This window comes from Acanthochromis polyacanthus, chromosome 2 (assembly GCF_021347895.1).
Source record: "Acanthochromis polyacanthus isolate Apoly-LR-REF ecotype Palm Island chromosome 2, KAUST_Apoly_ChrSc, whole genome shotgun sequence".
NCBI classification, from domain to species: Eukaryota; Metazoa; Chordata; class Actinopteri; family Pomacentridae; genus Acanthochromis; species Acanthochromis polyacanthus.
Genome location: NC_067114.1, coordinates 14,919,179 through 14,944,902, shown reverse-complemented (window position 1 = coordinate 14,944,902; position 25,724 = coordinate 14,919,179). Strand labels below are relative to the sequence as shown.

At 41.6% G+C, this 25,724-nt stretch overlaps 1 protein-coding gene across 2 annotated transcripts in view; it reads left to right on the top strand.

Moving 5' to 3' along the window:
- Window positions 1-25,724, top strand: part of kiaa1549lb (KIAA1549-like b) — a 63,702-nt gene that overhangs the window by 26,415 nt on the left and 11,563 nt on the right. For both annotated transcript variants that reach the window (XM_022205836.2, XM_022205837.2), the window contains exons 3-15: window positions 1,702-2,184; window positions 2,306-2,421; window positions 7,403-7,622; window positions 7,940-8,073; window positions 8,907-9,075; window positions 13,764-13,823; window positions 16,233-16,384; window positions 16,827-16,998; window positions 17,517-17,680; window positions 18,202-18,237; window positions 19,867-20,057; window positions 24,239-24,369; window positions 25,265-25,389. In XM_022205836.2, the coding sequence (XP_022061528.2) occupies window positions 1,702-2,184; window positions 2,306-2,421; window positions 7,403-7,622; window positions 7,940-8,073; window positions 8,907-9,075; window positions 13,764-13,823; window positions 16,233-16,384; window positions 16,827-16,998; window positions 17,517-17,680; window positions 18,202-18,237; window positions 19,867-20,057; window positions 24,239-24,369; window positions 25,265-25,389 (2,153 nt within the window). The remainder of the gene's footprint in view (window positions 1-1,701; window positions 2,185-2,305; window positions 2,422-7,402; window positions 7,623-7,939; window positions 8,074-8,906; window positions 9,076-13,763; window positions 13,824-16,232; window positions 16,385-16,826; window positions 16,999-17,516; window positions 17,681-18,201; window positions 18,238-19,866; window positions 20,058-24,238; window positions 24,370-25,264; window positions 25,390-25,724) is intronic.

Here is a 25,724-nt window from a genome sequence, read left to right as displayed (position 1 = left end):
TCCCAAACCTTAATAACACAGATGATTCCACTGAGACATCTTTCAATAGTGAGATTAATTTTGCAGACCAGCCAAAAACTGTGTTATCACCACAAATAACTCCCTCAGTAAAACCCGTTCAAACAAGATCTTTCCTTATTTTCCCCCACAAATACAATATGAACAATTTAATGTCAAAAACTGAGCAGACAGTAGTGTTGCCGACTGAAACTTTTGCTCAAATAAAGTCAGAGGAAGCTGTTGAGGTCCAAAAAAGTGCTCATATGTCATTTGGATACAAGCCCACAGAGCGCTTCCACAGAACTGCTGCAAAGAGCTCAGTTTCTCCTGCATTTAATGGAAATAAAGAGTCTGTTCTGATCAGGGACAGTGCATTTTACAAGACAGACATTCCATCAGGACAGCTCACAACACACTTTCCATCTTTCATAACTGCAACAGATGTCTTTATGTCGAATAAAGGCTCTAATGGTCATGGAAAAAGATCTTCTCCTGAAATACCTTTTACCCCTGTAACTTTTGATGCTACATTAGAACCCCTTAAAAGTTTTTCTCATAAAGACGATGTGGCATTGGTGAGCCGTTATGAGCAGTCTACCCCTTCTTCTTGGTCAGCAATCATCCTAACACGGAGGACAAACCCTTCCTCTCGCTCGCAGGGACCAATCATCAGTGTGAGCAATGATAAATCAAATTTTTATTCAGGCAGACAAACAACCATTGCCTCCACAGCTTCCTCTGCAGTAACTACTTCCTCCAGTGATGGTCAAAACAGCATGGAGACATCGAGTGCTATTTTCAGTGTTGGCACAAACCTAATGGCACCATATACAAAGTGGAAAGCCACCAAGCCTATGTCTTTTCAAAGCAGTACTCTTAAATTAGAAAATATATCCACTGGCTTTGATGGGGCACAATCTAATTCACCAACAGATGGCCCATCATATGAACATTTAAAACTGGAAGACAGACAAGAGCGTAATGTGCATGCATCGAATTCAGCTGATTCAACAGCTGCTGCCAGTGATCCATATCCAGTTTATCCAACTGTGGGAGAATATACATCTTTTACCGATTACAAAGGAACTTCACATTATAAGGACCAGAGTCCTAATATATCCCCAGCGAATCTCAGATCTGCTGTGGCTGTCAGTGTTCAGCAAGGTCCCACTGTAAACACTGCTGCTACATCAGCATGGGGTTCAGATTCTTCCCTGCCGCTCTCTCGCATAACTACTGACTCTGTAGCATCTTTACAAGCTACATCTCCTGCACTGGTGTATAAAAGCAATCACAGCCCCCCTCTGGCAAATGTTGGCTCTCCTGAATCTGCATTTGATTCTGCTGTCACTCCTCCAGAAAACCCTGCTCACAGTTTGCCTGACACTGCCAATACTGGTACTACCGCAAATTCAGTTCTGAGGACATCAGCCTCACCAGCTGATGACTCGTCCTCTCCATTTCATTCATCATCATTAACATTGTCATCATCATCTTCTCACCCGTCCTCCTTGTACATGAAACCCACCTCTTCAGTGCCATCTTGGACAGCAAATTCAGCCGATATGACATTGTCAGCAACACCAGGTACTGCATCTTTAGCTGTGCATGTAAAACTTATGCAGCCTGCTTTTGTCTCGTCATCGCCAAGTTTGACTTTATCATTATGTTCTGAGGTGACAGAGATGTCTGTTCCTACAGAAGCAGAGATGGATGAGTTAACAGCTGGAACGTCCAGAGAGCTCAGCTTCCCCAAAGAAAAAGAGGCCAGTCTAGCCCCCTCTCAGTCAGTCAGAATTCCGCTTTCTGCTGGGCCCACCGAGAGGACATCTCAGGTATCACCTCTGACCCCTCGACAGGACACCACAACGGCCTCTGTGAAGCTAACCACCACAACTGTAGCTTCGACCACAAAAACGGACAACCCCACCACTACCATGCCTTCCCCAAGAGTAACTACACTGTCGACCACAACCACCACCACGCCACAGCCTGCGACTGTGACCAGGAGAACCACAACCACAACCACCAGGACCCAGACCAGCAGGAGAGTGTTCACACCACCCATCCCAAGAACAAGCCCTCCCAGAGGGGTCACCACCATCCTCATCTCCCCTTTCACTACGACCACAGAGGCTCCACCACAGCAGTGCAACATCACAGAAAGACTCTGGGTGAAAACAGGTAAACAATACTTTTTGTGACAGTCTCACAAAAAAAAGTGAAAAAGATTTTTAAAATGGCTTCTCTGACATGTTTTTCTGCTGCCTGTCTTGGTTTCTCTTTGTTTTTGTTTGTCTCTTAGTTGTTTCCATCTATGTGAGGCGAAACAGGCTGGATAGCATTCAGAGGCAGAACCTGCGAAGGGGATTAAGTCAAGGCCTCAGAAAAGCTCTGAATGACACCTCGGCCCAAGCACAGGTCAGACTGTTAGCAGTTGCTGCTGGTTTGTTAATACAACAACAGTTTCATGTAGTAGATCTGTACTTAATTTGACAAGACTGTCTGTCACATCATATGTGTGGATGCATGTGAGTCCTTGTGTATGTGCATGACATAGCAGCAAAACAGAGACCAACTCTTAAAAACATTAATCCATTCCACTTCTAGTGGGCAAAGACTCCACAACTTACTTTTAAATCTCTGGTGTGCTTGCATTCCAAAGGCCTTTTTTTGCTAAATTTGTTAAAAGCCTCTTTACTTCCTGAGGGCATGCAAAAAAAAAAAAAAAAAAAAATCAGTGGCAGAGATAATAAAAAGAAACAAAATCTGTTATCTCTGGCAGCCACAGGCCTGTGAAAAGCCAGGCCAGTCATTGCAGTTGGTCTACATGAGATGACTGGATGGCCTATTTGCCTTTCTCTTTGCGTACCAGGCGAGGTCATGTCAGGTGAATCTTCCACAAGGCCAGTTGGACACATGGGTACAGCGAGTGAATAGATTTCACAAGAATCGCAAAATGCAGCCACAATATACAGTTTAACAAAAGATTATTAGAAGATTATTGCATCCATTTGTATTTTTATGTCTTTCAGTGCTCTTTGTGTTCTTTATTTTTAACATGCTCCTACTACTCTCCCCACCAACACTGTCTGTTGTAGATTAGACCAACTGTACCCATTTTGTGCATGTTCTTAAGCTTTTGAAGAATGGCTTTGGAGGGTAGTATTTAAGGGAGGGGGTGTTTTTTGTCATGGTTTCTTAAAATTGCTCTGTCTACATTCCAGTATGCTGTAGCTTTAATATGTTTGAAACCTCACATATGCAAAAAAATTGTATGGCAAGTGTTCACAGTTTCTGTAACACTGATAATGTCGCTGAATTGATTTTAAACAGGCTGAGGTAGTGACAGTCTTAACCTGAGGGCAGATGTGGCAGATGAAGAATTTTATGTCTTGGCTGACAGAGAGGCAGTGTTATTGCTTATTTCTCATCAGAATGCAGGATTTTGAACATAAATGTAGCAATGTAGCAGCAAACAACTATCTGCTACATAAAGATATAGTGTAATAGTGACGGCCTTAGCAGAGATTGAAACCACTCTGTGTGTGTTGTACACCGCTGACTTAGGGCGAAGGCAGGAGACACGTTGGATAGGTTGCCCAACAACTAAAGAATTTAAAAACAAAGTGTTCTATTTATACTCTTTTTTCTGTTTTTTTTTCACTTGTTCGGTGTAGTGTGAATTAGTGTATTGTTTTTTAGAGGCTATCCTCTACAACTCCTTCTCTGCTCCTGTCTGTTTCATTCAGTGTTTTGTGTGTCCGTTTCCACATACTCACCAATCTGTCCATGGGTCTGCTTCAGTCTGAAACAGAAACAGGCTAAGTGAAGATAACTTTACTCTGATCAAGAGCAACCCATTCCGACCATTCGGTGTAATTCACATTGCTAGCCTGGGTTGATGGTTGTGGCTACATTAGTTTTTGTTAGGTCCCTTGTCCACAACCTTTCATGTGAGCAACATTCCCATTAGTTTATGTCTAAAATGCTGGTGCTGCGGTTCGACATCCACTGGATGAATCATTGATTGTGTAATTTTCCTGATGATCATCATCAATTCTCACAGACACCACCTCAGTGCGTTGCAGATGTCGGTTTATGGAGGTGCGGTGGACACCTTGGTCTCAGAAAGAGAACCTTTAAGAATGTGCGTGAAATTCTGTTTCATGCCACCAATCAACGAGCTTCTACAGAGATTGAACAGTTGTGACAAGATTCTTACAATCTGAAAACAACCTCTGTCATCCCAGCAGAGTTCAGAAAGGAAAAAAAAAATCTTTGTTAGGCTTGTTGGGGGTGATGGTACAAATTCTGCTAGAAACAAACAATTGGTGTGCCGTTGCTGAGAATTTGGGTCAGTATGTTGCAGAAAAGCTGTGGATTGAGTGAAGTATAAGGTAATTGCATCTTCACATATTTTGTGAGGCTGTTGATTGACAACTACTTTTTCCACAAACTGTTGCTTGATCCTCAGCTCAGGCTGAATAATCAAAAAACAACCTTTTAACTCTGGTGGATGGTTCTTAGCTGTGCAGAAAAGTGGAGGTTTATTAGCATTAATAAGACACACATACCAAGGACCATCATGTAGGCTGTGTGAGAAGAGATGAGGACTAATATAGAAATTAGGTTGACTGAAAGTGTCCCAGAAGGCAGAGGGTGATGTCACATATTTGAGTAACTGTACCAACATTATAACAAGATGTAGATTAGGACTGGAGCAGAGCTTTAGATATTTATAATCAGCTGGCTCTCATGAACAGAATCCATCCATATTTCACCAAAAGGAAATTCTACCGTAAGAATGAACACACAAGATTTGGTGTAACAAAAACCCAGGCAATAACCCATCTCAACATTCTGCCTGCAGTAATGACACAAACGGATCCAGTGCACACACAATGGTGTTTGTGTGTGTGGATTAGTAATTTGTGGAACCAATCATGGTTCTTACTCTGCCAAAAAAGCAGCTTCTCTCTCTCCAGTAAGCCTCTAATACCTGCACTCAGAGTCGACTTTGTATCAGGAGCACCTCTTAGCCGAGAGAAGCTCTGTTAAAATGCAGCCGTGTGAAGCAGAAATGCCTATATGTGAGGACTTGTGTTTAAAAATAAAGAAATAAAGACTTACTCTGGGAACAATGTTAGCGAGATGTTAAATGTCTGTTCTCTGTGTGTGCACTAAACATGAGACAAAATAGCTAAATATTGTTCCAAAACAGTTTTCGGGGCTGTGAAAAAAAGTGGAAATGCAATATGATTCTTTGCATAGAACAGAATTCTCCTCTCATAGTCTCCAGTGGGTTGAAGTGCCTTTAGAGTGTTGCAATTTTGAGCAAGTGTTAAGTGCATCTATGTGTGTGTGTGTTTCTGTGCGTGTGTGTTTACTAGTATGTGTGCAATCCGGTGAAATGCTTCCCCGTGTTGTATTTCTCTGCGTGGAAGTATCAAATAATTGAGAGTGAAGCCTGTTAGTCGTCCTGCCCATGTGAAGGTCAATGCTCTCACATGTTCACTCTCTCTCTGTAGTCTCTGAAGGTGTCGTGCTTCAGTGCACTCCTGTCACCCATTTCAACGTTGCTTGGGTTCCTTTTAGTAGTAGCACTGCTTTCTCATCCAATGGGAAGCAAGCTGTTGGCTGGGGAAATTGCTTCTGTGTTTAATTATAGGTTATAAATGGTTGGGAGGAGAGCGATGTGCCGAGCTGATGCTAAAAAGATGATGAAAAATAGACTTGATGAACTCCACCACAAGCTTCAAATGAGTGAACTATTTCCGTGTCTTCCTTGTAGTTAACAATCTACCGTGACTTGAAACTTTTTGAATGCCAACGCTGAAATCTGCTGGGTTAATCTGTTGTAGTCTGTCACCGTTTTTTTTTTTTTTTTAAGGAAGAGTTAGTAAGTGTGTTGGAAATGCAATCTCTTAATAACACCTTCCCATGGGTGAAGCCTGAGAGGATGAAGTGATAATAAAGGGATCTTTTCACTGAGCTCGCAACAAGGCTGAATTGTGAGGAGGCAGAGTGGTGACTCTCAGCTACAGAAACTAGGCTCTTAGTGTTCCAGCCAGTGGGTCTCCTTGTCAGCACAGGCTTTCAGATGGGTTTAGATAACTGATCTGAATAGTTTCCTCTCTCCTAGAAACACACCTAGCTCTGCCATCATTCACTTCCCTGTTTCTGGCCCTTTCTGCAGCTGACATTTTGACTTGTTGTTGTTGGAAAAGCACAAGTGTGTTCTGTTTTAATCAGGAGTCTCTGTAAGCTGTAACAGTGTGACAGCGAGTCCGCATGTGCAAGACCACGCTCATGAAAATGAAGCACCCTATAGTGCTGTGATTAATTTCGTAGCTTTGAAAGCAGTCTCTCCCTGTGACATTTTATCACACATTGGTGACTTTGACATTGGAGGTATTGAAACAAATCAAAAAATGCTCTCATAGCTTCCCTGTTTTTAGCAAGATTCAAGTGTCTGTAAGTGACTTTCAAGCCCGGTTTATGTGACTGGCGGTTATCTGAAAGGAAGAAATCACTGTCAGCCGTCAACTGTCAGATTTTTTATCATACAGAACAACTGTCACTTGTGGTTGTTTTGTGGGTAACGATGCAGATCAAGCTGTGGTTCTGAAAATAACAGTTTTATGGTCACATTAGATTTGCTAGATTTTTCGTCCGGGTGATGAAGTGTCACTTCTGTCCCACAGCGGAGAATATAAACTTAGAGTTGAATTTACTCTAATCTTTGCTTTGCTTTACCTGGTTGTTTGGATGCTTTATTACAGAACATACTTTAGCTTTATACTGTTTTATCTATGGTTTTATTCTAGGGCTATTTATTTCCAGTGTTTGAAATCAGACAGAGGCACTGTAATTTCTCTACTTTTAGGGATATTTTTACCATTACACCCATCATAACTTTCAAGTATTTATTGTACTTTACTGGGTTAACCATAAACAGGCACATCTATCTGCTGACTTCACCAGAAAATGACTTCTCAATTTATTTTATCTCAAGATATAATCATGCTGTGAGACAACAGTGGCAGAAAATTGGATTAAATTTAGCTCAGTCTTTGACTTTTTGTTGACCTTGAGTGGTTTAACCTCTCACATTGCTGTAGTGATGTACAAGTGCAGTCCAAGATCCCGTGACATTATTGTTTTACCTACAGCTCTGACCTTACTCAGTGTGGGGTCATAGGTGAGACAGACTTGATATTTTCAACCTGAGAGGGCAGTGAAACATTATTTTTCAACCTGATGTGAAGTTACCCTTTAATTTTGCCCTCTCAGGTGTAACCATTGTGTAATTAATGGGTTGTAACGTCAGAAAAACTACCAATATGACTTCTGAAAGACCTTTTAATCCTCTCTCTTTTTTTAAACTTTTCTCTCTCAGGTGGAGACTGTATTTGGTTCTCCCAACATGACGGTGGCTTATCATGTGACTGGAGGGGACTTAGTTTACCCTCCGTCTGTAGTGCTGGAAGGTTTGGCGTCCTATGGCCGCGATAAGCTGATTGCAGACCTGCGACAGTACCTCCCCATGGTAACAGCCTTGCCCCTCCCAGTTGCATTATGGAGAACCAGCCCAGCCGCCGGCTTCCAGCTGAAAACAGGTCAGCTAGTGCTCAGTCAGGATGAAAACAAAAAATAAGTCAGAGATCAGTTTGAGACTTACTGTTATTTGTTCCTGTGACTGTGCACTGGAAGAGAAGTGAAGAGAAGTAAATAAAAATGACATTTTGTGACACCACATCAGAGAGGGAAATGACAATGTCACAACCTAAATATAGATGCTTAAATAGTGAAGACATCTTATAGTCAACCCTACACTGTCAAAGACAGCACAAATCTTTGTAGCAATCTATCAAATTCTTTAGAAATACTTCTGAAGTGCACAGTTTTGTCAGCCTCTCTCATTTTCATGTTGCAGTGCTGCAGTTTGTGGGAGCAGATGATGATCCTCGGTCCTGTCGCTTCTCTCAAATGATGGAACAGAGGCTTGAGAAGGTGTTTTCTGAAGCTCAGGCCAAAGTGCTCAACATTAACAGCAGACTCTCTGTTCAGGTACAGTGGTAGAACAACTGGGCTGCACTATTAGAACTGTGTAGGTGTTCCCTTTACTGTTAGTGTTACAAATTGTAATGCTATGATTACTAGCTTTGAAAGTTGTGCAGTCTCGTGTAGACATCATTGCACTTACATTAGTCAAACGAAGATGTTTGGCCTGATGTTACCTTATTTTGGACCATGCCATGTATATAGAACTTTCCACAACCCAACCAGACATAAGAAATGATTTAATATACACTTGATTTTACAAAATGTCTTTTTTTTTTTAGCATTTTAAGATGGATATAGGACAGATAACTTAAACAGCTTCGTCCTTTAATACACATCAGTATCATTATATGGTTTGTGGGAATTGATGCCCAAACAAAGAGATGCAAAACATGTACAATTTGAGCTAAAATGTCCCTTAGTGCATCAGGCTCTGCCTTTTTAAAAAAAAAAAAAAAAAAAAAAAAGAGCTGCTTCTGAGATGCAAATTAATTATGTTAGAGAAGCAATGTTTGTATTAATTTTAATGAGCTGCCACATTAAAGTGCCCCCTATATTAAAACTAATTTGACGGTTATGCATGGATGAAAACAACTGATGCTGGAATATTTTTACACTCTTTCATGGCTTGCCAATTTCTCTGCTGTCGTGCTTCTTGATGATGATTTTCATAATGTTTGTTGATCCAAAACATTTATTGATTTTTTTGTCACTTTCTTCCATGTTATTTAGAAGAAGCCTTGTTGTAATTTGCACATTATAGTGTAAAGTGTAATCCCAAGCAATTTGTTTGTAATATTCCATGCCTCTTGTGTGACCTCTTCCTGTTTTTATTCCAGATACTGAGTGTCTCTCAGGCAGCCGGCTCTCCCGCTGTGTCATTGGTCTACACTGTGAAGAATGGGACTGTCTTCCTTAATGGCACTGCGGCTTCAAACCTCCTTGGTCAGCTGTCAGCTGAGCTGGTGGGCTACTTCCTCTTCTATCCACCACTTATCATTGCTGAGCGTAAGTTACAATTTGCATTCTAAAATACGCGTTTTAGTCAGGAGTAATTCAACAGCATTACAAGAACAGACACCAGAAGTAGTTCTTGTGTTCTCTTGGGAATGATTTGCTCTCCAAATACAAATTAGACTCCAAAAAAAGAAAAAAAAAAACAAAAAAACAAGTGCTCTGCCTTTCCTGACTTTATCCTTGAGTTGAAGCCTAGAAGAGGTTCTCTGCAAACTTTTTAAACTGTGTCTCCCCTTCTTTCACCTTCCACTTTAGACAGATGTAGGATTGACAATACTTACAGAAATCAAGACCAACTTCAAACTTAGAAACTGTAGTTTATTTATTGTAGTCTTGAGAATTTTTGCATTCACATGGACTCAGAATCTAAGCACTGGCAAAACTCAGGAATTCCCTCCCTAAGCCTGACTGACGTCCAGTTTTTTCAGTAATTGGATGTTTGCGACTGTTCTGCTGCTCTTACGATCACAGTTGTTTTCTAATGTTTGAGTCACTAAAAGACAGTTGATGAAAAGGCACAACTAAGCCCATGCCTTTCATCTCAGCCTGCTTTGAGGGCGTACTCAGCCTCCATCTGTGTTAGCACTGTACTCAGAGAAATACAAATGAAGAGTGACAGGGAATCAGCAGGACTCTAAACAGCAATCCCAGGAGAGTCGTAGTGTGCAGCCTGCGTCCATCCCCAGTGGAACTGCTCATTTGAGGGAAATATGGCAGATCTAGAGCTCAGACACAAATGTAATGAGACGTAATTTTTATGGCGCTTTATTAATCCCTGGAGAGAGATTCATTGTTTTGCTTGATCTCATTCACAGTAAAGTCACAACAAAACTTCATCAACGGAGCTAGGAATCTGCATTCACCCATTTCACTGTCCAGAGTTGATTTCTAACAATAAGTAGACTTTCCTGTCCTGATCTGGGCTCTCCTGTTGCTCTTTGTGTTCCAAAACTCATGGGGCCTTCTCAGTGTGTTGCTCTGAAGCAGTTTCAAATCAACAAAGCATCTTCCATCATGCACCCTGAAGTCAGAACGTCATATTTCACAACATATCTTGCTTGAAACCTCTGCAGAAAACCATGGGAAGGGTAAATGATCGTTCATGCTCAGCAGTCTGCACAGGAGGCGTTTCAGCTGCATTTTTCAGTCGTCTGTCTTCTCCGTGTCCCATTTTAATCAATACAAGTGTCTGCACATAGTTTTAAGCCTTATTTCTTCTGCTTAACATGCTTAGCAGAATGATTGAGTGTTGGACTCTGAATGTTGACACTGTAAGAGCACTCAGCCCCTGCCCAGACAAGTGTTGCAGAATACATGCAAAATGAGTCTCAGTGTCTTGCATAATGAAATGCATAAACAAACTGCTGCCCCGTCAAGCTCAAAGAGGTCTGGACGAAATCTTTTTAAAGATACACTGGGTCAAGAAAACTGTCAGGAATTTAGTGAGGCGGACCCGAGCAGAGCGCCACACTACCAAGACCGGTGGAAATGAGAAGGATTTTATTGTATTTACCGTGAATAATGGCTGGGATGAGGGAACCAGGATGCAGGAGCGGGGAAGCGGCTGGTGGAGTGGGGTTTAGCCTGGTGGGTCTGGAGCCGGGGATCGGCGGTTTGTCGCTGGTCCAGGGAGGACCGGAGTGACGCAGATAGAGGTGGTGGATCCCTGGCGGCCGGTGGCAGGTGGGGAATGGTATCCAGCGGGTGATGGGGGGGTCGGAGGAGGCAGGACGTCGGACCCTGACGATCCGGGGGGCCGAGGTGTTCGGTTGGCCAGGCAGAGGCTGACGTCCAGCCGGGGGATTTCCGGGAGGGCTCCGGGAGGCGACGAGCAGCCGGCTTGCTGCTGTGGGTTCCGGGTTAGAGGGAGGGAAGCTGGTCAGGGTTCCAAGGAGGGGGTCCGGGCAGGATGGGGGATCCAGACGGGGAGTATCGGTGCTGAATGGTTCAGGAGGACAGACGAGGGTTCTGGGCGGAGGGACTCCCAGACAGCTGGGTCTAGGCGAGGGCAAAGGAGAAACAATGTTAGAACCGTCACAAAACACAACGGACTTCTGAAGGCTAGAGAGCAAACTGACTGAAGAGTCTTATTCAACAATCTGGCAGGGTGTGGAAGGATGAGCTGGTACTTATTGTTGGAGTGTAATCATCGTGATTGATTTGAATGATTTGATTTGATTCCAGCTGATCGTGACCCGTGGAGGTGGTTGATTACCTGAGTGGAGGCAGCTGAGAAGCCGCACTCCACTCAGGTGCCATGCTGCAGGAGAAAACAGAGGTAGAGAAGTGGATGGGAGACAGAGGGCGAGACAGAGAGAAGAGAGGTAGGGAAAGGGGTCTTTTTGGGATGCCAGGTGGGGAAGGGAATGAGGAGAAGGCCCTGACAAACACAGATTCATCCATAGGAGCAGCTGTGAATTTGAAGAGGCCCACGTGTGGGAATTGTACCTCTGGCTAGCTTTCTGTTCAAGCAGAAATAAGACTCCCCTAGCTTAATTTAAATGGTTTCTAAGCGACTGCAGTGCTTGAAATTCTCTAAACTGTGGTCAGTTTGACAAGAGTGAGCTTTGGCTATGCAAGATCATGCTCAGGATCACGACAGAGTTGATGCTTGAGCCCGGACTTAAGCTAGGGGCTTTCCTCTAATACCATCTGGCTGAAAGCATTTTACTTTAACTTTTACCATTTTCCTTTGCTGAGGCCATTGTGGAAATGAGTGAAAGATCTTCTCAAACCTCCCAGTGTGTACCTTGTTGGCTCATATTTAGCAGGATTTAGAATCAAAAGTTCAAACTGTTAAGAGAAGACTGGTGTGTTCTTTGCAGAAACTTTCCGAATCAGTAAGACATCGACATTAACTTCCATCAATCTCCCTGTTGCGTGGTGTTAGAAATAAATGGATGAAGTTCATGGTTTTATTATTCATCTTCAGCAGGTGACTGATGACCAGCTGAACCACATCTCTGGTAAATAAAACATGCTCACATAATAGTTCCCTACTTTAAAAGCCGGCATGTGCTGCCCGCATCCTTGATTACATAACGGACCAACCTGCAGTGGATTATGGGATACAGACAACATCAGAAGATCCAAATATAAGATTAAACACTTGGAGGTTGTGTTTACCAAACTGAGAAAAAATGAGTTTGCATTTCTCAGCTGAGTTTTTTTTTTTTTTTTTTTTTTTTTTTAGGAGCCTTTGGGTTTGTGGGGTTGCATCCCTTAAATCCAGTCTTCAAAGGGATTTAGCTCCTGATCAGGGATACAGTGTCACTGTGGGCAGAAAGGAGTTTTGGGTTCTGCACTGTTTAGATCAAGATAAATAGGATCTCTAGTAGCGAGTATTAAATTAAACATCACTCTGTGCTGCGATTGAATTAAGTAAGAATATCGAGTTACCTGCAGGCAGGATGCTTGGGTTGCTGAGCAGAGAAGGAGAGGAGACTCTGAGGGAGCAGTGACTGACATGGAGGAAGCCCCGGCGAGACAGCAGAGTAAAAGAAAGAATTAGAGAGTGTGTAACAGGGATTTTGCTCTGTTTGTTTTGCAGCCTCTCTGTTAGTGATATTACACTGTTCGCAGGAGGTGTGAGCATATGCTAGCAGCGGCTGCCTCCGCACTTCAAAGCCAATTATTGCAGTAAATAATTAACAGTGGGGGATTCTCCTACCACCGCGGGCTGTGCTCTGACAGAAAAAGGCCCGGGATCTCTCACCACTCCGAAGTGCCTGTTTGCGGCCCCAATGTTCCTGTGGCACTTGTGTAGGCCGACTGCCATGTTCAGCTCTTCTACTCCTCCTCTGCTCTCCAGTAATTTCTCTGAGTCAAGCTATTTGGAAAATGTCTCCTTTTAGACTGCAACAGTCACTGAAAACTATAAATGAAATATTGCTTTAAATATAGCTTTCTGTTTCTGCAGAATTTGAAGTTTTCTCCCCCCCTCAACTTCTTGGAGTGACTTACAAACGCTCTTCAGTGTTTAACCCCCTGGCTCTCATCACAAAACAGCAGTGCTTCATGGGAAACCTCCTCGCTGATTAATATTCAACATGATTCAAGTTTATAGACAGAACTGATTTTGCACGGCAACCCTGCAGCCCTATCCATTACCAATGCTAAAAACTCTTGCTGCTCCCCTCACCCTTCTCTCCCCCCTCTCTCCCCCTCTCTCCTGTCATGCCTGAGTTCTGCTTTCACAGGCCACTGATACAGCATTCTCTCCCCCCTAAACACTGCGTCAGCCTCCACCACAAGAGCTTAATCAGGCAGGAAATAGATGTAAAAGAACACAAAGACAACCAGAGCTCAGACAGCTTTAAACCCCTCTTTGCATCCATATTTGTCTGACATTCAGTGATAATTAGGCTTTAAACTGAGATCTCTACCACACAAAAAGCACCAAACTGTAAACTGCTCTCTTTCTTAAAGGAAGGTTTGAAAAAGGATGAATATTCGGCTCGGATTTGGAAGAAATGGTTCCTCGAGTAATAAATACCTGGCAAACAGAAACACAGCTGAGACAATAAAGTGACAGTTGCAGCGTTAAAAATAATAATTATACCAGAAAGCTTTCATCGCAAAACAAAAATATAAACCTGTGAAGCAAAATGTATGATAAGAAGATAAAATCCTAACTTTTTTTTGCACTATTTGCACTGTTTTTTTTTTTGTCTTTGCAGCACTGGAATATCACAATCTAAACACCTCTATTGCAACCAGAGACTTCTGGGTTGTCACAGGTAGGAATATTGCTTCAATTTTATTTATTTTTTATCGATTACTAAAAAAAAAACGATATTCTTTTTTCAGACTTTGTGTATGTAATGTTGTAAAAAGTAACAAATATAGTGCCAAAAACAAATGTTTTGATCAATTGTTACCTCTATGACTACATAAAGACCAGTTGGATTTTTGCGCAGTAACTTTAGTCCTATTTAATGAAGCCATGCAAAATTTGGTCTTCATACTACATCAGGATGGGTCATATTTCTGCGCTATTAAATTTGCAGTATTTTTTCTGCATTTTTGTGACCTACTTTATGTGTGAAACCAACTTTGAGCATCAGTTTAATGGGATGTATCACAGAAAGCTTCACTAATTTAATGTCTTGGACACAGAGTATCAGAAACAACCATTAGTACCCTGAATGTGTTAACTGCTATCTGATAATTTACCAGGGAAAACTTTAAAAAGTGCATTTTGGTCAGCCTTTCAGGGTCTCTCCATCATGTGGGATAAGTTGTTTCACAGAACAAGTTATATCATACAAAAGGTCTCATTTTACCTACATTTTGATACCAGAGAAATAGAGGAACAGCATTGGTGTTCACATGTTTTAGATATTAGATTGGACAAATCACATAGATCAAACAAGTTTGCAGCATTCAATGCTTGTCTGGCAGTCTTTCAAATTCTACTCTGATGGTTTTTACATTCTTCTTATGTCGTTATGTGATGTTGGTCTGTTTCCGTCGTCTGACTGTGAACATGTTAATGATGTATAATCTTGGTATCCAGCACTTGTCTTTTATATAGCAAGGAAAAAAGGTGGTGTAGGAATTATTATGCTTTTTTATTTTTTTTCCCCACTAAATAGAATCTCAAATTTGACATTTTATGTGTGTGAAAATATGCCACTATTAGAGAAATTAGATTTTAGCTTGGCTTGTGACAGCGGGGATGGATGTGGAATCGATTTGGTTGCAGTTTTTGACTGAGCGCAGATGTGTTTCTCAGCCCTGGAAATTTCATGTGACTATCTCCTTTACGTGTGAAGTTATGAGGGCTGAAAAAATGCTGGAAAAAGTATGACGAATCTAAAAGTGTGAAATTTCGACCCACCTCTATGTTCTTCAAGGGCCTGTAAGTCAGAAAATATTCATAGTATGAAGGTAAAATTTTGCATGGCTTCATAAAATGGACTAAAGGTATTGCATAAAAAACCCCAACTGATTCTGAGGGGGACTGAGGTGGGAAGTTTTTCAGATCCGGTTGATTTTATAGGAAATGACTCATTATCTCCTTATGAATCTGATGATCCACATTCGGTAAATTGTCAGATGCAAGCAGTTCACAATTCTAAAACCACTTTATAACACAAAATATACACGAGCAGTATTGAGAGTAATGCACTTATACAACTGTGACACTATTTATGGAAACTTCACCACATAATGCACCTCCATATGTTCATAATCTGCAATGTCTCCTTTCACTGGAGCAATTAAATGCTGAGGCGTTCTTGATAGTATTCACTCGGTGGGGTTTATGAATGAGTGCATATGCTGAGCAGGAACAATACATCTCACAGTGGTCAAGGGCATCCACACTGTTATACGTACTGTGTAATGGATGGATCTTTCACATCAGACTCTGTAGCTCTTAACCCTGCACTTACTGCAATGAGAGGCTGAGCCAGTTCAAGGTCAGCCCCTAGATAATGGGATTTACTCACACTGAACAAGATACACAACCAGGATTGTTGCTTTTCAGCTGTTGATAAAACACAGCGGCAGTGTTAGGTGATTTTTTTGTTTTTTTACCACGAGGGGACAGAAAGAATCTTTTTTTCCTGTAATAATGAACTGAATGTCTCCTAAATTGGGCTGCACAGTGGAGTAGTGGTTAGCACTTTCGCCATGCAGCAAGAAGATCCCTGGTTCGCGTCCCGGCTTTCCTGGGATCTTTCTGCATGGAGTTTGCATGTTCTCCCTGTGCATGCGTGGGTTTTCTCCGGGTACTCCGGCTTCCTCCCACAGTCCAAAAATATGCTGAGGTTAATTGATCACTCTAAATTGCCCATAGGTGTGAATGTGAGTGTGATTGTTTGTCTGTATATGTAGCCCTGCGACAGACTGGCGACCTGTCCAGGGTGTCCCCTGCCTTCACCCGAGTCAGATGGGATAGGCTCCAGCACCCCCGTGACCCTAGTGAGGATAAAGGGGTGTATAGAGAATGGATGGATGGATGCCTCCTAAATTAATGTCAGAATAGACATACATATGAAAGCTGTGAGGACACACATACATTGCTAACTCTGCTTCTGTCCCTTTTTCCTTTGTGCTGCTTGCTTTCTGTCCTCTCCGATATTTTATTTTTTCTCTTTACAACCATCTGGCTGTCCTCTTTCTTTCGACTACATTTGCAGTGATCCAGGATGTGGATAACGGCAGCCTGGAGGGACAGTACCAAAGCTTTGCCAGTCTAATGGAGCAGCGGCTGGCAGAGTTGTTCGTGTTGGCAGGCCAGCAGGGCACTCGCTTTAGACGAGCTGCTACTGTAGGCAGCTACACTGTTCAGGTAAGAAACTGGCACCGTATTCCATCTGGGAACTGCCAGACATTTCAGATTCTGATTCTAATGTTTTGCCTGGCTGCCCTGGCATGTTAGTCAGAAGTCAAATTAGTTGGACTGTAGTGTGGGCTTATTTCTAACAGTATGAATATTTCATAAGACCTACACTTTGATTCGCACTTCTGCACACGCTTACATGATCACTTGTGGTCAGCCCATGATAATTGGGGAGCTGCTCAACTCATCATCTGCTAATTGCTCATCAAAACAAGCCAGAGGTGGAATCTTTTACTGAACAAATACTCTCTTCTGCACATGTGTTTTTTTTTTTTTCCTCTCAGGAGACTCCACACCTTTTACTCTTTTTTTCCCTGTAATGTAATCTGCTTCAGCTGATACTGAGAACATTGTAGTTCATTGAAACACATCCGTGTTCCTTTCCAATCAGATGGTGAGCATCCGAAGGGTCTCGGGGCTAAAGAATCCGGCAGAGATGACCTACTACGTCCAGCACAATGGCATTCCTTTATCGGGCACGTCAGCCGCCAAGGTCCTGAACACGGTCGACTCCCAAACCATGGCGCTCACCCTGGGCTACTTTGTCCAGCTGCAAGCAGAACGTAAGCACAGCATCCTTCTAGCGTTTTGCCAGCTACGCAAATCGACAGAAAAACTCAGAGACAGACGTGCAAACCAAAACAAATGACTCATGCTGAGTTTGGAAAGAAAAGCTGGTGTTGGGATGAGGGGCATAGAAGAAAAGGTTGAGAAAGCGCTTTGCTCTCTAATCTCTCTGAAATGCTCCCGGCAGGACACTGTTTGTTTGGGCTGCAGTGCCGAGAAAGGGAGAAGGGTAGACGGGGTGAGACTGAGCTGGATAAGAGAGAGAGAGGGAGAGGAGGGGGGAGAGCGCGTGGAGCATTCTCTTACAGAGTGTCGTCTACAATAGCTGAATCAGGCGCATTGTGTATCAGGTTGTGCAGCGGCTTTTAGTGTGGGTGTGATGAATGCCTCTGCATGTTTTAGCAGTAAAATTACACTGTGTGTTATCCTTCCAACGAACCCATCAGTGGGACTAATGGTTATTTTGTCAGGAAGTGATGATGGTGAAAAAATGTTTCTTTTTCTTTTTTTTCAGCCGTGGTCAAAAATCCTCCTAATAACCTTTGGATAATCGCTGCAGTGTTGGCCCCGATCTCTGTAGTAACGCTCATTATTATCATCATCACTGCTGTGCTGTGCAGGAAGAATAAGAATGACTTTAAAGCTGATGCCATCGGTAACCTCAATCCCAGAGCTAAGGTATCTGCCTTTCTCTGTCTTTGATCTACATTTCTGAGAATAAATTATTTTTTCAATTAGTTTTAATGCCTCTCAAATGTAATAATTTGCTACATTTCTTGATTTTATGTCATTGCAAACTGACTACTTTTTAGTTTTGGATTGTTGACTGGACGAAGACATGCCAAGACCTTGGGCTTGGGGAAATTAAAGTCACTGCTTTCTGATCTATAAAACCATTAATTGAGAAAACAATTAGCGCTTTAATTCTATAAAACTTGAGCAGATTGTGTGGCGTGTCAGTGACTGATGAGGGCTTGTGATGCTGTGGTGTGTAGGTGACTTTGTGTATCCAAATAACTCCTATAAATCCTGTATGTTTTGTCCTGCATTCTATATTTTACTGCTGATCTTTCCTACATTATCCCATCTGAATCCCTCGTTCAAATGCATTGGCAGAATCCCACTAAGTGCAGAACACAAACTTGAACTGCACACACACACACACACACACAGTTTAAAACATTTCCTTTTGCTTTCAGATGGCGTATCGGAGGGATGTGGGCTATTATCACCAGGTATCTGCCTCTGTATTTCTTCTCATTACCGATCCATGTTTTCATTTTCAAGGCTCTACTGTGCCAACAGTGGGATTTGAATGAGATTCTGTGCAGACAACACCTGTGACATATTTCAATAAATCATGCTGTGCTAATGAAAACTAAGGATACAATGACATTTTGGAGTAACAAAGCTTTAACATTGAGATTTCCTTGGAAGAAGGGCTGGTGCTGCCTATTCTTCTTATAGCATACTCCAGATGGCAAATTTGAAACACTAAGCTTTACAGAGAATGGTTGTTAAGGGGATCATATTTTCTCAAGCAGAATGAGCGCCTGTGTTGCTGTGCGTACTGACACTTGTTTATTTTGTTCCGGGAAGATTGAAAATGGTTCCCATTACTGTTGCGTTGAGAGTTGCTGCAATGTCCGAAACAAAGTTATGTCTCCACCTCTGTGTGTGTTGCTTTTTTCGTGCTCGGTGGCACACTGGCATACATCATTGCAGATAAATGAAAACGCGGAATATATCTCCCGGCACATCCCACTGCTTTATTTATGGAATTTCATTAGAGAGAAAGCAATAAAATCTTCTATATTAAACTGAAAAAGCAACTTCAGTGCTACTTCAGAGCAGCAATTCCACACTGTCTAAGGTCCTGCAAATCCTCATCATGTAAAAAGCACATTCCCAGCTAATTTCCATCAGATATGAGATACTATTTTCTTGACAAACTTTCTTATTTTAGTTAGTATATAATAAGTTATTTAAAAGTATTGCAGAAAAACAAAACAAAACAGGGAACATTCTTGAGGTAGTAAGTCCTAAAAATTCAAATGAAGCTCTTGCGCTACTTTTTCTGCATTGCTCACTCTCTGCAAGCCAGCCTCTTTCATCATACACCCTTGTTAGTCTTTTGAGACCAGGAACAGTCGCACTTTCAGTCGGTGAGAAAATGGATTCTATGAAAATCTTTACTTTACTTTAATGTGTGTGTGCTATAGGCCGAGAGAGGATGAATGTTTGGAGAGTATCACACATTGATTTTGCTCCACGGCGGGGCTTTGAGGCAGTGATGTGTGTCTGACAATTTATGACACTGTGATGAGAGCAGTCCTAAATATTTCAGTGTATAGGTGTGTGTCTGTATTAGTGTGTGAGTCTCAACTACTCTGGCCTGCAGTGTACCGTTCTCTATGAGCGTGTCGACTTCCAGTGTTGGAGAGAGTCCTTTTAGTCCTGCTGCTTTTCCTCAAATGTGTTCTAATGTTTAACTTCATTACTATATTTCTGTGAAAGTCTGCAAATCTCATCTTATCACCGCCCACTGCGAGTCATTTATTTGACAAGAATTTGGAAGGACATGAAAAAGGGCCCCAGTTAAATCTGTGCTTATCTATTTAAAGGCACAGCAGTGCAGTAATCCCAGTTCTGTTCCTTAAATCCTCTGGACATCAAAAGATACACTTTTTTAGCTTTTTATTTTAGATGTTTGTCTATGTGGCACTTGTGCCTGGCAAATGTGTACATCTTTGTTTCTCCCATCAGTGCTTACTCTACATAACTATAGGTGCGTGAAAGGGAATCAATCTTACTGAAGCTATTCCTTGTGTCTCCCTCCTTTTTCTACTCAACTTGTCCATCAGCCAGTCCAGGGTTTTGACTACGCCAAGCAACACCTGGGCCAACAGGGAGGAGATGAGGAGACGCTGCCTGTCAGCCAGGATACTTTAGTGATGTCCCTACAAATTCGGGACACGCCGCTTTCACTGGAAAAGGCTCTGCAACAAGACGGAACTGCCAGCAAGAAAAGCCTCACCGCTGACAAACACAAAAGGTAGCACTGACTCTACATGTCTACACCTTCTTGCGCTGTGATCAGTGACAAAAAAGGTGAAAATTGTGAAAAGAAAGACTAGAGAACCAAACTAGAGAGTGAAAATGATAAGACTGTTGCTACAGTAAAAATAAAACCTTGATGTTATCGAGATGATGTTGGCTTCAAAAAAAAAGTTTTACTCTGAGGAAATGTATGTAGGTGAAGCTTGTTGATATTCAGCCCAGGAGAGGATGTTAAATAGTTTTATTTTGTCTGTGTATGTATTATTAATGATGATTATAATGTTAAATTAAACGCCTGTTTGTAGAACAGTTTTAACATAACAGGTTACTAAGTGTCTCTGGAGCTAACGAGGACATAAAAAGCACTAAAACACTTAGAGACGACTGACAGATGAGTGTTTGTATACAGATTTGTATGTGTAAGTGTGCAAATCATCACAGTGATGGCTTTGAAAGAGTCTGGGGCAGCTCCAAGGCAAACAACACTCCAAAGTAAGTCTATGTTTATTAGAACTTGTTTTAATTACATGCTTCAGTTTGGTGTGAAATACAAGTCGGGTGTTCAAAATTAGCGCAGTGAAGAAGTGTGCTTCTCAGATAGTTGTTTTAGAGTTGAAATGAAATGTCATTTCTCCTCACTTTTTTTGTGCAAGAAAAAAAATGCAAATAAAAAATAATGCTGCAGTCATTGTTCATAATTAGGAGAGCCGCTTTCTGGCTCTGTCTGTGGAGCATCCAAGGTTCAGACTGCTGCATGTCTCACATGGCTGCTACTGATTAAAGTCCACCAGGGTTGCTTGGAGATATACAAATACACATTTTCTCTTTTTAGGATGTTTGCATAGCATTAGATAAAGTTTATCTTTTAGTGATTTAAGCCAACAAGGGGAAGGGCATATTGTGTGGTCAATCTCAGTAATGTAAGGATGACACTGAGGGTAAGCCACGCTTTCACTTAAGCATAATTAACAATATTCATCATCTGTATAGACATTTTTAAGATCAGTTTAACAGGCTGTGCAAAGCTATGACTTAGGTTTTCAGACTTGGCTCAACTTCCCAGCTGCATCAGTTGCATCGAGCATGTTAGAAGGAAACAACTGAACCATATTAGTTTATTTAGAAGTACTTCAAGGTTTTTCCTTCAACAGAGACTGATAGCAAACATCAGTAGAGTGATGCATTTGCTGACACCACGGGCTTTATCTCAAGCGATACACCCCTGCTCATTCAAAAACTCGTATGTCGCATGAAGGGAAGAAAGGACGATAAAACACAAAGTTCCCTCCAGCACTGTTGTCTGTCCTCGTTTCACCCTGATGCTGAAGGATAAGCGATCGTTACCAGGGTTCTCTGGACGGGCAGGTGAAATTGACCACTTTCCTCCTCTGACAGTCTGTAGCGCTCTCTCGGAAATTAATTGCCACGTTAAATCATTCTAAACTATTTAATCGAGGAACGCAAAAGGGCGTCATTTTTCAAAGCCATGCAGGATAATGATATCAAATTAAATTTATGTCACAGAATAGGGGATCTATGGACTTGGTCGACCTGCAGTAGTGATTTGGAAGAGTCCAGAGGCAGCAAAAGTTTTCAATTTGTTATTCATCAAGCGGGTGGTCTTAAGGATTCCCAAAGGTCTTTAAGTCTTCAGGTGTCATCATGAATAGTTTTTGCTGGTTTTCAGCCAGGTATATGCTATTAACCCAGGAAATAACAAGCTGGTAACTTAAATCCTCCTACCGGCATCCTACACACAGTTATATAGTAACATTTTAAAAGAAGAGATTAGTGCATATATGACAGATTTCAAATATTTGCCTGAGTGTCGGTAACTTTTCCTTTTTCTCACCAGTTATGAGATAAAAATCTGGGAAACAGCAACAGTGCTTTAAACCCAACAGATGGTGATTGTGCCACATCAGTCAGTAAATTGCTGCAGTGCTTTCTTCTAAATGCTGAAACAGGTGAACAGTTATATAAACTTCGAGCTTCAAGAATTTTTTAGTCTTAGTTGATTTAGAAGCTGATAATGATGGATTATAAGTTTGAGAACTGGGATTTCAACTGTTATGTCACTATGTTTTTCAGTTTTGTTTTGTTTTTTTAATTTTCAGAGCCAAAAACTGTAAAAATTATCACATGATCCTTGAATCCTTGAACATCATGTATGATGTGTAGTTTATTCAGAAAAATCAGCTCCATCAAAACTTAAAATTTATTTCATCACATCATCTCTTTGTTCCATATGTCTCATGAAAAAAAATGCTGATAATAAACTGTGCGCCATTACCACATGTACAGTCAGGGTCATTTTGGCAGAACTAGGCTGAACTGCAGGCTGTGTTTAGACAAAGCAGATAGGAGACAAGTAAGGAAACAAAAACAAAATTAAAGTAGTGAAAGATCTATAGTACGTAGGGTTACAATCCCCGTGGCTCAGGTGGACACTTAACAAATGTCACCGCAGTCATTCCATGTTTTTTTAAACTTTTGTAAACATATATAGTCAAAGAAGTTTAGCTTTCATATTTCTTTCTTTTTGCTGATTTATGCCATTATAATTTTGTTTTGCTTTGATGGAAGACATTTTTGAGTTCTCTCTACTTCTAGCCGCGGTACTGTTGTTTCCACAGCGGTGCAGGACTTTATATTGCAGTGAAAAATTAGCTCACAGTGAGTAAAAATGTGACAGGAGCAAAAAATGCCCAGAAACTGCTTGGAGTTCAGGGATAATAACAGAGTATAGCAGTAGCTATACATCTTGCTTGGAATATTGCAAACACATGACAGTATCATTTTTTAGTATTTCTCTGCCATGCAGCACATGACACAGCTGGTGGAAAAGCAGATGCCATGCAAATGCAACAGGATTTGAAATCTTTACTTGATGCCAAGTCCACAGATGAGTGAATGCTATGTTCACTGAATCTGGTGTGGATTCGTGTTTTCTTTTGTTGATGCCTGAAGGCAAAATCATTCACCTGTTGTACAGCATGTCTGAAATAACACCTGTCCCTAAATACCTCAAGAGCCATGTCCTGACTGTGGCATTACAATTCATTACTATTAAGTAAAAGATGTATTTAGCTTAACATATGACTTAGGGCTGAAATACTATATGCATTACAAATGAGCCAAAAACAAAAAAGCATTCATGCATACTGCATATAGTTAACTCTAATATACTTCATCCTTTCTAATGCCATCCATTCATTTGTACCAAGGTCAAACCTTTGTTCTAAACACAAAGACAGGATCAAATGTACAACCCTCTCAAAAAGCCAGTGTAAAATTAATCTTAAACTTAATTTTTTTTTTTGCACATTACACATCTCTGCACAGCCTGTGACTGCTGCATGGAACCGGCTCTCTGCAGCACTGCCTCAATCAGAGCAGGGGAGGGCAGCCACTGTTCCACAGTCTCTCTTTGCTGTTATCAATTTTACCAGACAATTAGGGGATAGACGTGGCGCTTTGATGTCACTGTCAGCCTTGTGGTCTTCTGAGCTGAGGCTTGATCAGCTCTAATTCCGACTACAGTACGCCGTTTGAAGCTCGTAAAACATGAATTGTATAAAGCAATTGTTTGTCCAATTAATGCAAGAACCAGTCGTCTTTCAATCTGGACATGAATGCTCACCGCTATGAAACATGCATGACACCTAATTAAGAATACATACATTTATATGTAGTAGAGACACATGATCATGTAAACAGGCGCAAGTTCACAAATGCAGAAAGGCAGAAAAATGTACAAAAGCATACATTTCCATGCACCACTTGGCAAAAGTCAATAAATTGCAGTATTATTATCTTAATTGTTTGGTCATCTGCTGCCGTTTTGGGACAATAATATCATTTTTCTCTCCTTTGCTAAAATGTTACTGCAAAACCGGTGGATATCAGTTAACAACATAAGAACACACATTAATGTATAGTCTTGATTTGGCTGATATTCTTCGAAGCGAGAGTGTGTAGTGATGGTTTTAACATGAACACTTTTTTTTTCATTATGCAAACAAATACCGTAATAACACATTATGGCTACCGGGCACAGGCTTGAGAGAGGGAGAGAGGAAGGTGAGGTTGTTAAAGGAAGGGATGACATAACCTGGCTGTGAGCCCAGCTTCCTGAGAGCTCACCGCCTTTCCTGTTGCTATGGTTACTTGCAGCAAGTTGCCAAGTGAGGATGGTTCCGTCATCAGCAACGAATCAGAGAAGCTGAATTCCGGCAGGGGCCTGACAGTGCCGAAAGTCACAGCACAGCAGAAACTGACAAAGGAGGAGACGCGCAAGAGGGATGGTGAGAGCTGCACGTAAATGGAAAAACTAATAATTGAGTCTATAGCTGTTTTGCACGCAAGGTCAGGTGGGTCACAAATGACGAAAATCTCTGTCCTGCGTGAGACACTTCTGCAGTCTCAGTTTCTCATGCACACAGGTACCATCAAAAAAAGCATTGCCACTGCAGCTTTTATTTTATAGTCAGAAAGGCAGCCACTCAGCAATAACCAGAGATGGACCTTATGAATATGCATGAGTGTGACGCTCTGCTGGACATGATACGGTACCTCAGATCAGTGGATGCTGTGACACGCTGGCACAAACACATACACACCTGCACTAATGCAAAACAAAAAAAAAGTGCAAAAAGACCATGTGGAGTATTACATCTCGTGCTCCTCTAAGATGCTGAGCAGTTTAAGTAAAAGCCATTCGGATGTTGAATTATTTGCAGCTCTATTCTTGTTCACTGAAGCTAAATGTTCCACACTTGGTGGGTGTGGGTTAAATTAATCTAATTCAAATACTCTGCTTGCGAATTGGATCGAGCTCGCTAGATTGTGATTTTCTTAATGGCTGGATTTGAATAATTCATCAGCTGAGTTAAGGGAAACTAGAACTGAATCCAGTTTATCTGATGTCGAATATGGAATGAAAATGAAAAGTCAGTTTCTTTCATTTATCACAGAGATGCATTGCCACAACCTCAGAAGCCAAAGCTATCTTTGTGATCTATTGTCTGCGTGTCCGCCACTTCATTTGCTGACACAGACGACTGATGTCTGACATAATCCCAAAGGTGACAGAAAGAGAGTGAGGGGAAAAAAAAGTGAAGGGGAAAAAGTCAGACAGACATGTAATGATTAGAGGTATTTGTAGTCTCTTTGTGAGTGAACTCCTTCTCTGTTCTTCAGATCCATATGACACCTCCTCTGGCTCCCTGCAGCTCATTTCCATAAAGCCCATGGCGGCTCAGACCAACTACTCACACCCTGCATCCTCCGACCGAAGCCAGGACTCAGCCATCATCAATGGAGAGGTGATGCATACGCACACATCCACAAATACTGCCATAAATATGTATCAGCCATAAACAAAACCTTGTAAACACCATGTATATCATGGCAGTCTTGAGTTCAATTAGTGACTCCTTTAACTCTTTTTCTATGATGAAATGTTTGAAACGTGTGTTTGTCACACACACACACACACACACACACACACACACACACACACACACACACACACACACACACACACACACACACACACACACACACACACACACACACTCAAAAAAATAATCAAGAATTTTGATTCTTCGGTTGTGGAAAAATGGCAAAATCTGCTGGGTCAAAAATATACATACAGCAA